Source organism: Solanum verrucosum, unplaced genomic scaffold (genome assembly GCF_900185275.1).
Source record: "Solanum verrucosum unplaced genomic scaffold, falcon-dt-bn FXZP01000143.1, whole genome shotgun sequence".
Lineage (NCBI taxonomy): Eukaryota > Viridiplantae > Streptophyta > Magnoliopsida > Solanales > Solanaceae > Solanum > Solanum verrucosum.
In genome coordinates this window covers 361,891-379,062 of record NW_026020238.1, presented here as the reverse complement: position 1 = coordinate 379,062, position 17,172 = coordinate 361,891, and the positions used below count along the sequence as shown (strand labels likewise).

General features: G+C 34.7%; 2 protein-coding genes and 1 pseudogene across 4 annotated transcripts in view; 2 read left to right on the top strand and 1 right to left on the bottom strand.

Moving 5' to 3' along the window:
• The window catches only part of LOC125832797 (cyclin-dependent kinase E-1), a 34,422-nt gene extending 31,751 nt beyond the window's left edge, over window positions 1–2,671 (bottom strand). For 2 of the 3 annotated variants that reach the window (XM_049511989.1, XM_049511991.1), the window contains exons 1-3: window positions 2,406–2,637; window positions 2,210–2,320; window positions 32–135 (exon numbers count right to left, since the gene is read on the bottom strand). In XM_049511989.1, the coding sequence (XP_049367946.1) occupies window positions 32–135; window positions 2,210–2,320; window positions 2,406–2,612 (422 nt within the window). In that variant the 5' untranslated portion in view covers window positions 2,613–2,637. Of the gene's footprint in view, window positions 1–31; window positions 136–2,209; window positions 2,321–2,405 lie in introns of all 3 variants that reach the window. The other variant, XM_049511988.1, reaches the window with a different exon arrangement.
• Window positions 2,672–5,874: 3,203 nt separating this feature from the next.
• Window positions 5,875–7,849, top strand: LOC125832793 (uncharacterized). The gene is made up of 3 exons (XM_049511986.1): window positions 5,875–6,515; window positions 6,626–7,468; window positions 7,540–7,849. The coding sequence occupies exons 1-3, from the start codon at window positions 5,875–5,877 to the stop codon at window positions 7,847–7,849; spliced, it is 1,794 nt and encodes a 597-aa protein (XP_049367943.1).
• A 698-nt stretch (window positions 7,850–8,547) lies between these two features.
• LOC125832792 (uncharacterized) lies at window positions 8,548–12,505 on the top strand (annotated as a pseudogene).
• Window positions 12,506–17,172: the final 4,667 nt, after the last annotated feature.

Below are 17,172 nucleotides of genomic sequence, written 5' to 3'. Positions count from 1 at the left end.
GTAACAAAGAAATTTAATAAACATGTCTTGCCTGTGAAGATAATTGAGACCATTAAGCAGCTGCCATAACAGAGACTTTACAGTGTACTGATTGATTGCCAGAATGACCTTGTCTCTATGGTGTCTAATAATTTCCTAATGTCAATGAAGGTTTCAAATGGACAATGGAGTTAGATGACAATTGCCCCCCACATAGATAATTAAGACATTAGGAGCAAAAGATACAGGCATATTATTCAAGAAGCAAAGATAAGGACATAATTAGCTTTATATTTGAATAGAAGAGTGAAATCCTCACTTTTTGCCATCAGGTTTTAATTAACTGGTGAAAGTAAGAGGTCATCCATTTCATTTATCTTAAAAGTTGGCACGAAGTACCTAGATATGTGTGGCGTGTACAATACACCTAAACATTCTCAAGAAAAAATGTTGTTTTGGTCTAAAGCTGGACGTTAATTCCTCTTTTGGTTTTACCATCAGAAATTAAATTACAGAGATAAGTTTAAATTGACTAACGAAATAAGGGGATAATTCACTATGTCAATCTTCAAAGTTCAGATAACGTACCTAGACATTACTTGCCTTTAGACTCATTAATGTCTTATAAGTATTAAGTTGAATGCTAATTGGGTTCATCTAACAGGTAGGGGTCAGGTGTCATCGCGGATTAGGCAAATTGGATCATGACAGAATGTGCGGGAATAAACAAAATATGGTTGGAAGAGTGTTTGTGCTGGATAAAATGATTTGTGATCTTCTCCCTTGTGAGATATTCCAATGTTTATTCCTGTAAGGCTCTTTTGACTGTAGTACAAGATTTGAGGCAAAATCTTTTTAAGAGGGATAATGACGACAACATGACTGCGAACTTACCTTATCAAGAAGACTGGAAGACTTAATAAAAGGTTTGATCGACAGTTGACAATGTTTGATCAGAGCTGGCCATTGGTTTATCCAATGTTGACCAAGAGTTAACTATGGTTGAGAATATAATTAACTAATAAAAAGTGTGCTATCTCTAACGGCTTAAGTTTTTAGATGAGATGGTACATACTTTAACATGGTAGCAGAGCACGCAGAGGTCCTGGGATCAAATCTCATTGTCAACCATATCAAAAAAATGTCCACGTGCTTGAGCCATGAAAAATAATCAGGCCCGTATGTGAGGAGGGAGTGTTGAAGATACAATTAACTAACAAAAGTATGATCTCTCTAGCAGCTTAATCTTTTAGATGAGATGTTCACACACTTCAACAACTACCATTACAGTGTTAGGGATAAGCATGGTCCCACATGCCCCCACTAGCCTCACAATTCATTTAGTTATGTTAGGACTTTTATTATGTTAAAGTACTTGGACTTGGACCCAATCCCATTGTTTAGCTAATAGTATAATTAGAAGTAACGTAGAGTTTTATCTAGTTTTTTATGAATTCTCTTGTGGCCCTGAGGGAGCCTTCCTTAGTGTGAATACCCTTCAATTGAAACTTTCTTGAATACTTCTAGTGTGTATTGTTGTATGAAATCAATTGCTCCTCCCCCTGGATTCTATTCTAGTGACTGAATGTTAATTTGTTGGTTACTAGTCTAAACTTGTGGCTGAATAATTGCTACATTTACTAGAATCTATTATGTCTTTCGAAATTCTATCTCTAATTTCTCATTTCTTCAGTTTTTGATTTCCTTGTGTTAGTTTCGTCATCAGTTGTTTTGGTCCGAAGCTGGTCTCCGGCTTTATGCAAAGGAATTGGAAAGCTTCGATGACTAGAGGTTTCTTTTTATTTTCTGCTATTAATGAAGAGACCTTGTCATTATCTATTGTTTTTACCCAGTTATATAGTCCTCCCACTTAGGTTTTGTAAGGGGATATAGAAGTCTGGTACTACTTATCCTATCACCTTAAGGTTTTAAGTTTGATGCTCAAACAATTTCACATGGTATAAATATTTTTGGCATGAATATCGCACTCGTAACATTGCATTAATGTCATGTGTAAATCCCAAAATCAGGTCACACATGGTATAAATAGTTGCCCCACATTGATTGTATAAAAAGTTCCCAAAAGGGTATATAAACTCAAAATCATAACCTTAAGGTTTGCTGGAGTGTTGTATAGTTTAATTTCCATAGTAAATAAGGTAAACACGTATGGAAGGGGATATAGTTTAGATTAGAGTTTAGACAAGTGGAATAAAGTGTATATACTGACATAGAGGTCATGCTCGGCATAGTCAAAAGCGAGATAGAGAGACATATCTGCCTGGTTGATATGCACATTGACAAGCTTTACAACATTCTCATGGGATATCTCCCGAAGCAACTGCATCAAGATTGTCGTTGTTAATGATATAGTGTTTACTAGAAACAAAAAAGGGGAAAGTGGGATAGAGAGAGAGAGTGGGAACCATGATTTCGCGAATGGCGGTGGGGGAAACGCCGTCACCGTCCTTGGATTGCTTGAACTTCTTGATAGCAATAGATTTGCTGCGGTTAGCTTTGATCTTAGCCAAAAAAACCAACCCGTATGTCCCTTCCCCAATTTTCCCTATCAAATCATACTGTTGCAACCACTCTGGCCGATTGCTATTGGAATTGCCTCTGCCATCTCCCATGGCGATCAAATATTGTTGACAGACGAGATTTTGAGCTTTGCCGTCAACAAAGAGGGCTAAGGGAGAGTGTCTTTTTTTTTCATTTTTAGACAAAAGAAAAAAGTAGTATAAGGGAAGAAGCGTGTCGTCACAAGGTAGGGTACAGAGCAGAGACGCAAAGCTGGATGATGAAATTTTGTGGCACTTGGACTTGCTCAATTGGAGCACCTCTATACAAAAAATGCATCCCATCAATTTAAAAAATAATACTTAACATTTTTATTTTATTTTTATTTAAATTATATGCAACACTTGTTTTTAAATAATAATAATGAAAAATGAATATTATCACACCAATATCATAATTAAATTCAATATTTCCTAAATATACTGGGCCAACCCAGCTCATTAATAGTGGGTCATTTAAATATTATATTTATATTTAAAAAATTCTCCTAATCTTTATCATGATGCAGAGAAACTTATTGACTCATATTTAAACTATTATAAAAAAAATATTTCAGACTTATAAACAAAAATCCTAATTAACGTCATCTATGAACATACAAAGAGGAAAAGAATTCTTCTAATCTTTATCATAATGCAGAGAAACTTATTGATACATCGTCAAAATAAATAATCCAAATATAGACTTTTTGTTTTATCTTTCAAAACAAATAACTTATTACATAAAAATAGGATATTACATAAAAATAGGATATGGTCATTTATTGAAACTCAATTTTCAATATGAACTAAACTAATAAAAAACTATCAAATGTTATAAAACGACATAAATATATCTTAAAGAACTTTTATTGTTAAAGAGCAATTGATAGTCATGGATAACAAGAAATTAGGGTATGAATAAACATTTTAAATCCTCTTTAATAGGGATACAAAATACTTTTTTAATCAACTTTATGGATTAATCACTACTAAAAATATTGCAAAAGGAGACCTTAAAAAAGAGACCTCAAAAATAGGTCGTTATTTGCATTAGTAACTTTTTTTTAATTATTTCTTAACATGAGAGACCTCGTGAGGTCAATTTCATAAAAAAAATCTGCCTAATTAATAATATAAGTGACTTATTTTACTTTTTTTATTTTATAGTATGTTTTCGTATAAAATATGCGACCTCACGAGGTCACTATTTGTTAAAATAAAAAATACTAACTTAATTTTAGATACCTCGTGAGGTCTCAATTAATTAGTCAAATTTGTTAAATAATATTTTAAAATAAGAGACCTTGTGAGGTCTCTTATTTTTATTAAATTAAAATAGGAGGCATTTTTAATTTAGCTCATCTTCTTTCCTGCTCTTCTCTTAAAAGCTAAAAAAAAGCCCTAACTTGTCTCTTCCCCATAGCTTTACAGATGTGTAGCCTCCGGTTATCACTCAGTTAGAAGTTTGAGTTTTCACCATCCGTTCGAAGTGTTAGTTTTCACCATCGAAACTCCCTCGGTTTGAAGCCCAAGCTTTCGTCGTTGATTCAAAATCTCTGTGTCGATTTCTTTCTCTGCAAATAAAGGTGAATCTTTCAATCTTTAAACCAAGTTGTAACTATATTGTTTGTTTATTGCAAGCATCCATCAATGCAAACTCTCTCTTTCAATTTACTGCAAGATTAATTAGAATTTGTGATTCTCTTTTCACTTCATGAACATATAATTAACTTTGGGTTTTACTCTTGTTCTATCTTAATGTCCTGTTTTGACTTCTCGTGATGATTAACATGAATGCTAGCAAGTTTTTATATCGTATAATTTAGAAGAAGATACATGGGTATTAATGAATAAAGAAATAAAATCTGTTATGAAGATTTTGTATTATATTTTGAGATTATTATACTTTATATCTCACTCTAAATAATTCCTAATAATCATGTGTTGAATTCTGATTTAAATTTAGAACTAATATCATTTTGGTTCATGTCTCTGTATGTATTTTAGTTGTTTTTTAACCAGAGGAGAGGAAAGTTATATATATATATACAGTATAGTCTATCGATATAAACCATCGTGCAACAATGAGCGAGGAGAGAAAAATTAAGAAACCATTGTACCCAGAAAGGTCCTTGACCCTTAATAGTGCATGTTGGCTTCATGTGATGCATCTGCTTTCATAGAAATATTGAACAACATATATGGTTGACATTGACTAAGTCATTTTAATTGCTGGTGTTCTATTGGATCTCCTTTAGAGCCATTGTTTCTTTCTGCAGATCTTACTACCAGCCTTGCGGTCGACTTTTCCGGTTAGTTATAAATTCGTTATAAAAAAATAGATATGCTTTCTTTTTTGTTCTTTGTTTATGAGAAACTAAGATGACATATGGATCTACCTATTGTTTTATTTGTTGTGGTAATGAGGAGAGGAAAGTTATATACATACTATAGCCTATAGATATAAACCATTGTGCAGTAATAAGGAGAGGAAAGTTAAGAAACCAGAAATCATTGTGCCCAGAAAGGTCTTTGACCCTTCTGTAATAGTGCCACCTTTCTACTATTCTTTTAATGATGTATTCTATTTAGATTTATTTAGGGAAGGGGACATTATTTGTGACAAACTGTTGAGAGAACTATGCTTTTGTAGTCACCAAAGATACATTTATTCATTTGCATAAGGCCTCGTTAAGCAGTCCCTACTAGGATTGTTACAATTTGAGTTTTAGTAAATTATTACATAATTTAGTGTTTGACAAATTTAAATTTTTGTGATCTTTATGTAGATGGATCGTAGTTGGATGTATAATATGACTAATTTTGGTTGAATGGGACTAAGACCTAAATTTGGAGAAGGTGTCACTGGTTTTGTGGAGTATGCAAAGACACTAGAACCTTTTCAACGTAGTGGTATGATTAAGTGTCCTTGTAATAAATGTCAATGTTTGAATTATGAAAAACCAGATATTGTTGAGCTTTATCTCTATCGAAATGGGTTTAAAAGAGAATACACAGTGTGGACTAGTCATGGAGAAATTGAAAACAGTTTTGATGTATTTCAACATTATGTTCCTGGTGAAAGTAGTAGCGCAGTGAATTCTAATGCACAAAATTATAGAATGCATGACATGGTTCAGGATGCGTTTGGGGTGCATTCTGATTTTGAATCTGGTAATCAAGGTGAGGAAGCTCCTAATGCTGAATGTAAAATTTTCTTTGAACAATTGGAAGCTCTAGTCGGCCTTTATATGAGGGGAGTCCACACTCGCAGTTGTCAATTGCTGTTAGATTAATAAGTATCAAATCAAATTGGAATGTTCCGCAAGGGGCAATGGACTCTGTGATTGACCTTATGCATGATTTAGTTGACCCAAAGCTAGAGATACCTGATAATTTCTTTAAGGCAAAGAGGTTGGTATCAAAGTTAGGATTGTCATCGATGAGAATTCATTGTTGTGAAAATGGTTGCATGTTATACTATAAGGATGATATTGATCTAGAATCGTGTAAGTTTTGTGGAAAATCTTGTTATAAGCAGACTCCTAGTGGGAAGAAAGTTCCTATTAAGGCGATGCATTACTTACCTCTTATACCAAGGTTAAAGAGGTTGTATGCATCTAATAGATCTGCTCCTCATATGAGATGGCACCATGAAAATAGAAGACCACCTGGTGTTATGTGCCATCCTTCCGATGGAGAGGCCTGGAAGCATTTTGATAGAACATATCCACAGTTTGCAACCGAACCACGGAACATTAGATTGGGTTTATGTTCAGATGGATTCACGCCACATTCTGTTTCTGCTGCACCATATTCTTGTTGGCCTGTATTTGTAACACCATTTAATCTTCCACCTGAGATGTGCATGACCAGTCCATATATATCTCTCAATTGTGTCATTCCTGGCCCACGGAATCCAAAAGTCTTGATTGATGTATACTTGCAACCTTTGATTGATGAGTTGAAACAATTGTGGGTTCAAGGGGTTGAAACATTTGATGTGTCTCTTAAGCAAAATTTTAATTTGCGGGCTGCCTTAATGTGGACTATTAATGATTTTCCTCCGTATGGAATATTGTCAGGGTGGATCATGAGTTTAGGAGTATGAAAAATGCATTCAGAAAGAATACTGTTGAACAAGGTTGTCCTCCTCCAATCTTGACTGGAGAACAAGTTTGGGAGAGGGTTCAACAATTTCCAAAGGTTACAGAAGAACAGCTGTACAAATTTGATGGATATGGTGTTGCACATAATTGGACAAAACAAAGCATATTCTGGGAGTTACCATATTGGAAGGATAATCTACTTCGACATAATCTTGATGTCATGCATATCGAAAAAAATTACTTTGATAATTTATTCAACACAGTAATGGATGTCAATGGCAAGACAAAAGATAATGTTAAAGCTAGAATGGACTTACCAGAATATTGTAGGCGAAAAGAGTTATGGTTGCAAGAGAAACAGAACAACAAGTTCTTCAAGCCTAAGGCTAGTTATTCATTTACATTGGATCAAAAACGTAAAATATGTGAATGGGTCGAGCAACTTAAGATGCCTGATGGGCATGCTTCAAATTTGGGAAAACGTGTCGATATGGAGCACGGAAAATTACATGGTATGAAAAGTCATGATTGCCATGTCTTCATGGAAACATTACTCCCCATTGCATTTAGTGGCTTGCCCGATAGAATTTGGAAACCTATGACTGAAATTAGTTTGTTCTTCAAGGACTTGTGTTCTAATACGTTAAGGGAAGACAACCTAGTTCAGATGGATCAGAATATTCCTATAATTACAAATAAGTTGGAGAAGATTCTTCCACCTGGATTTTTCGATGTGATGGAGCATCTTCCTGTACATCTGGTGCATGAAGCACGCCTCGGAGGTCTGGTTCAATATAGATGGATGTATCCATTTGAGAGGTAAGTGTTTAACTCTTAATATTTTTATATCACTATTTTGTTAAAATCAATGATAATATAATATAATGTAGGACTATTGGAGAGTCTAAACGGGGCATGAAGCAAAAACTTAGACTTGAAGGCTCAATGGTTGAATTCCATCTTGCTAGGGAGATAGCTGATTTTGGTTCTTATTACTTCGAAAGTAGTGTGCCATGCTTTCAAAATAGACCCAATCACCATGACGATGGTGGTGAGACTATAAAGCCACTATCAATCTTCAATCAACCAGGCAAAGGTTCAAAAAAACGTACAAGGAGGAATCTTAGTGCCATGGAGTTTAAGTCTGCATCGACACATGTCTTGTTGAATTGCCCACAAGTTAAACCATTTCTTGAGTAAGTTGTTGTTTTTGCACTAAAATATGTAATTACAAGGCAAAACAACTAACTCAATATCCATCTTCTTTGACAACTACTTTGTGTATTTATTTGGCAATGAAAAAGTGTTTGAGCATTTCTCAAAGTGGTTTCAAGATTACGTAAGTCTTATAATATTTTCATAATACTATCATTATTAAATAAATCTATATTTAATTGATAACTAATTTCCTACTTTTCAAATATTTATAGATTTATGATACAAAAAATGGTCAATTTGACCAATTTTTGAAGGACCTTTCTTGGGGACCCATCAAGATTTATTCAATGGACAAGTATCTTGTAAATGGTTTTAAATTCAATACTGAAGAATGCTCCAAATATAAAAAAAACTAACAATAGTGGAGTTTGGGTGAAAGGTGGTGATGGAAATCAAGATGGAGTTGATTATTATGGGGTACTCAAGGAGGTTTTGGAAATGGAGTATTCCGGTTGGCCTATAAAAAAATTGTATTGTTTAGATGCAAGTGGTTTGATCCAACCCCAAAAAGAGGTACGAGAGAAATCAAACAATATAATATCATTGAAGTAAAGCACACAAGGGAGTATGAAGCATATGATCCTTTCATTATTGCACAAAATGTTAAGCAAGTGTACTATGCTCCTTATCCCTTACATCCAGATAAATTAGATTGGTGGGTGGTGATTAAAACCAAACCCATGGGTCGTGTGGAAGTTGAAAACGTGTTGGATGTTGCGTACCAGGATGATGATATATCAAGTGCTCACCATACCGTGGATGTTGAATTAGAAAATGATTTAGAGCATCCTGAACACATATTAGAAGAGGTTGATATAGAACAAATAACAGATGAAGGGACAAATGCATCAATTAATGAAGAAGAGTTGTTCGATGAAGAAGAATGGTCAGAAGAAGAGGATGAAGAAGAGGATGATGATGAGGATGAGGATGAGGATGAGGATGAATAGTAATTAGTATGTTGAGTTTATATATATATATCTATATATTACTTTAGTCTTCTTCTTAATTATTTTATATTGCATTAGTAAATTGTTTCTCGATTCTCTGTTAAAGTGGATCCCCAATTTTTAAATTATTTCAAAAGTAAGTATGTGGTTCTTGTACTTTTAGTTGTTAATTTAATTTAAATGAGGTTATTTGGTAGTTTTTCATAGAATGCATAGCTTATTTATTAGGTGTATTTAAGTTGTCTTGATATGATTTAAATCACCCCTTGAGATCAACAAGATGTATGTGACCACCTATCTAATATATTAAAATGTTAGAGATGATATACTTTAAGTTCCTTAACTTATATCTTCAACATTTTCGTTTCTTCATGTTGTTACTAGTACTTGTTGGCTTTAAATGTGCTTCTATAGTTTTAGAACTCAGTCATTTCTGACAGACGGCAGAACTGATCGCATATATGGGTGAGAATCAAACTAATACTTTGAGTTAGAGAGAATTTTTTTAAAAAAAGTTACAAGAGAGTATTGAATGGATGAAATCTGCAAGTGAGTATTCTGATTACCTATCTCTAACCAGCGTCTTGAACTGCTCTAAGAATTATATATTGTATCTGTATCACCATTTGCTTTTTGATTTGGTAGATGTGTCTTGTTTATGTTACACATTTGATATCATCAACTTTGGTCCATGATAAATAGGGCCCTGATTTTCAACCTAAACCATGATAACACTTGCTTAAATGAACTAAACTCAAGGTAAATTGATAACACTTGAATTGAATTAAACTCAAATGTAAATGTTGTGATATCCTGTCCTACAATCCCCTAAGCAGCCTTGAAAAACCCTCTCCATAAAAAGAAATTAATCTTTATAGGCAGCCCTTTAGTCCATATATAGTCAAAGATCTGTATTTTCTCCTGTTTCCGTCTTAATTCATTCCATGCTGATTTGACTGTGAACTTTCCATTTGAATTTCCCATTCACCATGATGTGTCATTATCTACATTGACTAGTTGTGGGCTGATGTTATCAAGTATATGCTCCGTTAAGTCCGTAAACTGCTTGCTTGACTTCTTCTAGGTCTGGTAGTTTTGTAAGGAAATCATTCTGCTCAATGGTGACTAAGGCTAGAATGTTTTGTAACATATCATAGTTGGTTGGCCTGTTGTGTCAAAGAATAATTTTGAGAAAGTCAAAAATAAAATGAATCACTCATTTCTTTATAGTTTGCTTGTCATTGAAGGCATGCTTGCTGCTTTAACTTTGGCAATCTAGTAATTCCCTTATCAGCTTGAAAATGATAGTTTCCTACTGGAATTAGCATTGTCCTGTAATTCCCTTGCAATTGAGTGCTTTTCTTTTTCTTTGCTCAGTCAAACTAAATATGGACATTGGACATAGTCACAAAAACAACAATATAATGCCAAAAAGGTCTCTGAATATTAGCAACAAGGGGAGAATGAATCTCCATCCTAGGAATAAAATGATGTTAATTAAGAGAAGCTACTCCTCACACCCCACCAACCCCTAGTTCACTTATTTTGCGTTTCACCTTTCCCTTTTCTAAATGAAATTTACTTATTTTTTCTTTGAAGTTGTTCTTATTTGATAGATGAAATGACATAACAAACATTCATGAACATAACAAAACACACCTGTAGTTAATTCAATTTCAGCTTTAGTTAATTTTTATTGAGACTTTACTTGTTACGTAAATTTCTAACCTCATTTGACTTGAATGGTTTTGTTACTTAGATGGCAGGTGGTAATAAGAATAAAAATATTGATAATGCCCCCAAAAAGAAAAAAAAGAAGGATGGTATGATTAGTAGACGACCGATAGGGATAAGTATAAGATCAGACTCTACAAATTCTCTCCCATCAAGAGACACTCTGATACATTGCTATTCTAAGCAGACCGAGCCTTATAGTCGGGTGCCTCCACATATTAATCCTCCGTCGACCTATATGCATCCACCATTGGAATATATTCAGCCACCCCCCCACATACTTGTGCCCACATCAGGGTATGCTACCCCACATGGATACAGTGTTTTGCCTCCAGAGGCTAACCGACCAACATCTAGTGACTCTCGCACAGTTACTCACAACCCTATAGACTCACAACCTTCATCATCATCTTCTTCACAACTTGGGATGTCGAGTCTTCGCCTTCAAGGTAATGGTTCGGAGCCTAACACTCCTACCACAAATCAGCCAGCTACACCTGGTCGAGTCCTTACACAAGTTGGCGTGAGAGATATGCACAATAGACTTGTCATCGAGCCTGACGGCTATACGTAAGATTTTATTTTTTACAAAATATCCTATGTTTATGATTGTCTCATTTAATTGTCTTTGTTTTAACCTGTAACTGTTAAAATTTTGTATTACAGTTTTAATCCAGATGATGCTGTGGGGATCATTTCTCAAGCTATCAAAGATCTCTATAGAGATGCTTTTCCGACTTGGGGAAAAATGCCAAGCAATCTCAAGAGACAATTTTTTTTGGAGTTTATAGTATATTAAAATTTATTGCTTTAACACTATTTAAATACTTGTCTTCAATAATACTTATTAATTGAAAATTTTATGGTTTCATTGCAGAAAAAATGTGCTTGGCGTCCCGAACATGAGACCAAAATTTGTGCAAACTTTCACAAGAAAGCTGCACGTGTTCTCGCTAGTTTGTTGATGAAAGCTCGTAAAAAGAATAAGAATCCTCGGTGGATTCTACCGGAGGATTAGAAAAAATTACTTGTGCATTGGGTGAACGATCCAAGATTTAAGCAGATGAGTGAGATCGGTAAGAAGGCTAGATCATCTACTAAGGGTGGTTCTCTACACACAAGTGGGGCTCAAAGTCAAGGAAGTGTGAGGAGGAAATTGGTATGAATCATTTTTCTTAATTTAAAAAAAAAATATTTTAGGTATTAATATTTAATTACTCTTGATTATAACTTAATTAGTTTTATATGTAGGAAAAGGAACTAGGAAGACCAGTAACCCAGGCTGAGGCATTCAAGGCAACACACATAAGAAAGAAGAAAAATCCGGAAGATCCAGACGTGTGGGTTGAGCCGCGAGCTGAATTGACCTATGTAAGCCTCTAATTTAATATAATAGTTACTTATTTTATAAATTTATAGTCTAATAATAATACCATTCAATTTAGAATCGATATCTTCAAACTTTGGAGGATTTACGACAAACTCAACCAGAAGAAAATCGAGGTATGCCACTTAGTCAAGAACAGGCTGAGAGAATGTGGCTAGACTTGATTGGTGGGCCGAGTAGATATGGGTATGCCTATGGAATGCCTCAACAGACCTTTCGTGAATATCATTCTGAGTTTGAAGGCTTAAGTAGTTCCTATGATGATGAATCGATGAAGAAAAATTTGGCTATGGAGCAAAAGATAGCGGAGCTATCTAGCCAAGTCGAAGACTCGCGGGCTAGGAAAAGGCGGAGGGACATAGAGTATGCAGGTCTTAAGGCTCAATTAGATGCATTACTTGCTTCAGGAGGGATTCCCCCTTGTTCCAATGATGTCACTTTCCCTCCTCGACCCTCCCAGCCTCAACCTACTCGATATCCAGTGTATGGTCAACAAAGAAATATGCAGATGAGTCTAGTAGTGATGAAGAAGATGAGGATCATGTGGCAAACACACTACCGCATTAGTGAAGTTTAGAGTTGTAATAGATAATCTAAGTTCTTTACTTTATGACTGTTTTATGGGACTTATTTGTTTTGTGAATACATGATAACATTGAAATCCTATTATATAACTTTTGGATTTTATGGTTTTTCTTTCAATTTCGAATTACGTTGAAGGTGAGTTGCATATTGTGTTGATAAGAGAATATTTAGTAAATGTATTGTATCAGTTGATTGTTGAAAGCTTGATTTAGCTAATTAGAAATGTATTGAATTAATATGACAGGTGATGAGCAGCTGCAAAAACAGATACAAACTGCCAGTTTTTTTCTAGGAAAAGAGACCTCATGAGGTCACTTTTTTACATTTTATTTTTAAGAAATTTCATAAAAGAGACCTCATGAGGTCTCTTTCTGGCAGTTTATTTTTTAGAAATGCAGTAAAGAGACCTCACGAGGTCTCTTTCCTGCAGTTTATATTTTAGAAATGTAGTAAAGAAGGTCATATAGCGGCCTCCTGAGGTTGCTTTTTGAATTTGTTTTTTATTTCTTTCATAAAAGAGACCTCATGAGGTCGCTTTTTATTTTTTATGTTTTAATTAAATCAACCTCATAAGGTCTCCATTTAGAAATTTAAAAAAATTCTATAAAGAGAATGGACCTCACGAAGTCTCTTTTTTTAAATATAAAATAAAAATAAATAATATAATAGTGACCTCATGAGGCCACGTTTATTAAAAATAAAACAAAAGTAAATTATAAAATTGCGACCTAATGAGGTCTCTTTTTCTAATTCGAAAAATTTATTGGCGGCCTCGTGAGGTCTCTAATTGGCGACCTCATGAGGTCTCTACACAAAAGCCACCTACATTATAGCGACCTACCGTTGAGGTCTCTTTTTTGGTCTCTTTTTTCAGAAAAGAGACCTCATGAGGTCTCTTTTTTAAGTCTCTTTTTGCTGTTGTTTTAGTAGTGAATGCTCTGTTTTATTAATAATCAATAACAACAAAGACTGATAAGCTAAAATATTATCAGCCCAAAATCAAACAATAAACAAAGCCCAATTGGTAAGGAATAAAAGTACAGACTCGGTCCAAAAGTGAATGACTCCTTGACACATTATTCCTAAAATATAGGATTTCATATTCCTTCTTCCCTCTGTCTTCCTCTTCATTGTTTCCCGACCTCCATGTTCTAATATCCATTTAACCGTGTCATGTTCGAGTTTCTCCTCTGGATCATCAATATTTTTCATTCATATGTCGGTGGAGTGTATTTAGCTCGTAGAAGTAAGTATATCTTCTTTTGTTTCTTCTTTCTACTTAATTTTTCCTCTTATTTGACTCTATTGTCCTAAAGTTGTGTATTCCAAGTTTAAGGTGAACTTGTTGATGTGTTTGAATCAGAAGGCTTCATCTTGAATCTTGGGGTAAAGGCTTTTGCATTCCAGTGCTTCTAATCTTGACCAACTTCCTAATCTTTTATTTTATTTTTAGCTGAAGTAGTGGTGGAAAAGATGGTGCTGCTCCGAGGCTTCTTCTTTCTAAGCTCCTGGCGGACTTCACATTACTTTTGACTGATCCGACTTCATAACCTAACCTTTTTGTCAGTCCTTTTTGTAACCTAAAATACCTTAGGCCAGCAAGTTTAGTCACAACTTTATGGCCTTTAAAAAGGCAAAACATGAAGATGTAAATATTATAGTAGTGCTTCATTGTCTTTTGTTGAATTGATTTAGCATGTTGATGTAATTCTTCTATATATTTTTTCTCAACGTTGGTATTTGTTGTTTATCTGTGTTTATGATTTTTCTTTCTTTACTTGGTAGTTTTCTGAAGACCTGAAACTATAACAACCCCTTTGATCTAAAGTCATACTTTCCAAGTAATCATGTAGTTGATTGGCCTTCCTAAATATATATTTTGTATGAATATTTATTTTGTTTGTGATCTATTAAATGTCTACTATCTTATCTAGATAATTACACCTATATAAAAAAGTATAACGCGGTCGTTATCAAATATAAAATTCAACTAGATTGAGATCAAATCCCATAAGGAGTAAGGTGAGATCTAATCCATGCAGTTATTTACTATTATCTACTTATTTCCTAAACAAAATGGGAAATATGAGAAATTTGGGGTTTTGGTTTAAAAATTACTTTATGATGTTGATAAACTAATATACTATTATCATGCTACACTTAATTGTTTCTCAACAAAATTAAATGTCTATCACTTTTATTTTTTCGAACTAAAAGTGTTTCAGTCAATTCAAGACGGTGATGGAGAAGGACACTTGGCGCATCGCCGACCTAGTCAGCGATGCTTGCCTAATTCCGCCGATTGGTCCAAAATCTGGAAGAGTATAAACACAAAATTTTAAATGATGGAAAGACGTTCTGAAATATTAAGCAACTGTTCTGAGTGTTTGAGAGTTTTTACCTTGAGTTTTTTTTATCCAAAACACTGTTCTTGGAGTTTTTTATTAGAATTTCAAGTGGGTTTTGATTTGTAGTTGATTTGAATCATTGTGAAGACTTGCAAATTGTTACCCAACTAAAGGAGAACAAAGTTGGCAATTGTTTCCTGCTTTTTTATAATGTGTGGATAAAACCCCCATTTTGGGGGTGTGATTATGTGATTAATTGTTTCAATTAGCTTATGAGTGTTAGTAATTACTGATTTAAGTGTTGAATTGAAGTGGGTTTGATTGATAACTGAGTTTTAATTCATGAATTGTAGTTGCAAATGCAGTTCTAGCCTGGTGTTCTATGCTTGCTTGAGAAAGAGGTTTTAGAATTAAGGTTATCGATTGATGATTGTAGTGATTGGGTTTGTCACGACCCGGGAGCACCCCCTAGTCGTAATCGACGTACTCGACCTCTCGGAGAGGTCTAATACAAGCCTCTTAGCATTCATTCATCGCATAGACACAAAAAAAACCATAAGGAATTTAAAACTTTCTTTACCAAGAAAACATTTCATAAAAAAAAAATTATATAGCAAGTGGAAGACTTTCTAGACTTTATACATGATGTCTCAAAACCATCTAATACTTTAGAGTACAAAATTCGGAACTAATCCCATACACAACTTAAACAATACTATAAAGACATAAAAGAACATATGGGGTATTGTCCTGGAATATATGAGGACTCACCAAGTCTTCATCTTCAACACTTAGAAACCTATCAAATAGCCTTGACATGTCACCATCTCCTAATCCCTACACTTTAGTCAAAAAGGGAAAGAAAGGGGTTAGCACAATTAAGTACTAAGTATGGAAGCCATGCAAAAACATGCTAAAAGGGACGTTTATTGGAGAAACATGCTTTTATGCCATTTGGTAAAACTTCATGAAAAAATACAAGTATAAGAGTCACAATATCCAACCATAACCAACATACAAGTCATTAACCACTTTAGCACATACTCCACACATAAGCCATTCCTTCACCTTAAACCATCCACCTCAAGTAACCCTTGGACAACACTTTGTGCAATGTATGGATAGTGTCCCATACCACCATCCACACTAAAGCATCATCCTAAGGCCACCAAATGTGAACTTACCACTTATCATGCTTCATATCACAAGCCATCATGCACAACTAGTACCAATGTACAACACATGAACATAATTGACAAGTAAGCCTTTTCATCATTTCTTGACCTCTATCTCAAGTTACCCAAAGCCACACTTAAGTAAAACATGAAGTGACCGCCCATACAATATCTTCATATACACCTAAGTGTTCCTAAGGGTTACCAAAGATAAGGAAATTTACCATTACAATATAACATACTAAGTCAATGTTCACATATAAAACCATAGCCAACCGTATACATACTCAACATATATTCATATACAACCCATGCTTAACTTTAAAGGAACACATGCCATTTCATTACCATAGGACCTCTACCTAATATAACCTTAAGACACACTTGAGTAAGACAAGAAGTGACCGCCCATACAACCTCTTCAAGCACACTTAAGTGTTCCTCAAGATTACCTTAGATAAGGACATTTCCTTTACAACATAACATCAATAGACCAACATTCTTTAAGAAACCATTTTGGAGACATTCAAGCACATAAGGGGACTTTCACATAATAGTCGTTAGACTTAGGGAACTCACTTTAGTATCTTCAAAGCCTACTCGTGCCATGTGTAGATAGCATCCCATACTACTACCTACACGTTGTAGAACCTATCCAATAACTAGAGTGCACATCCCAAATGATGGGAATAGGCATTAACCGACATAGACCATGCGAGCTAGACATGGAATCCGGTGTCATAAAACCCTACACCGTGGAAGGTGTTCTACTTGCCAAGGGTAGAACTAGGACACATCCCATGTAGGCACATGGTTTAGGGGATATCCAAAGATGTTCATTGTACTCTTGCCTCATACTCGGGAGAGCTACCATCTTAACTATATCCACTCTGTGCTTAGCCTTAGTTCCCATAAAGTAATTTCATTCACATGTATGTACTAGAGAGGGCATCATCATTAGGTCTACCGACCCATAGCACATCTACCAAGAAGGGCACCACAAGGATCTACCGATCAAGGTTCATTAAGTATAGCTCATTAAATCCCCCTGGAAGGGTGCCTTAGGCCTACCGATTTTTCATTAAGGGTGCCTTAAGCCTACCGGTCCAAGGTTCATCATTTCACA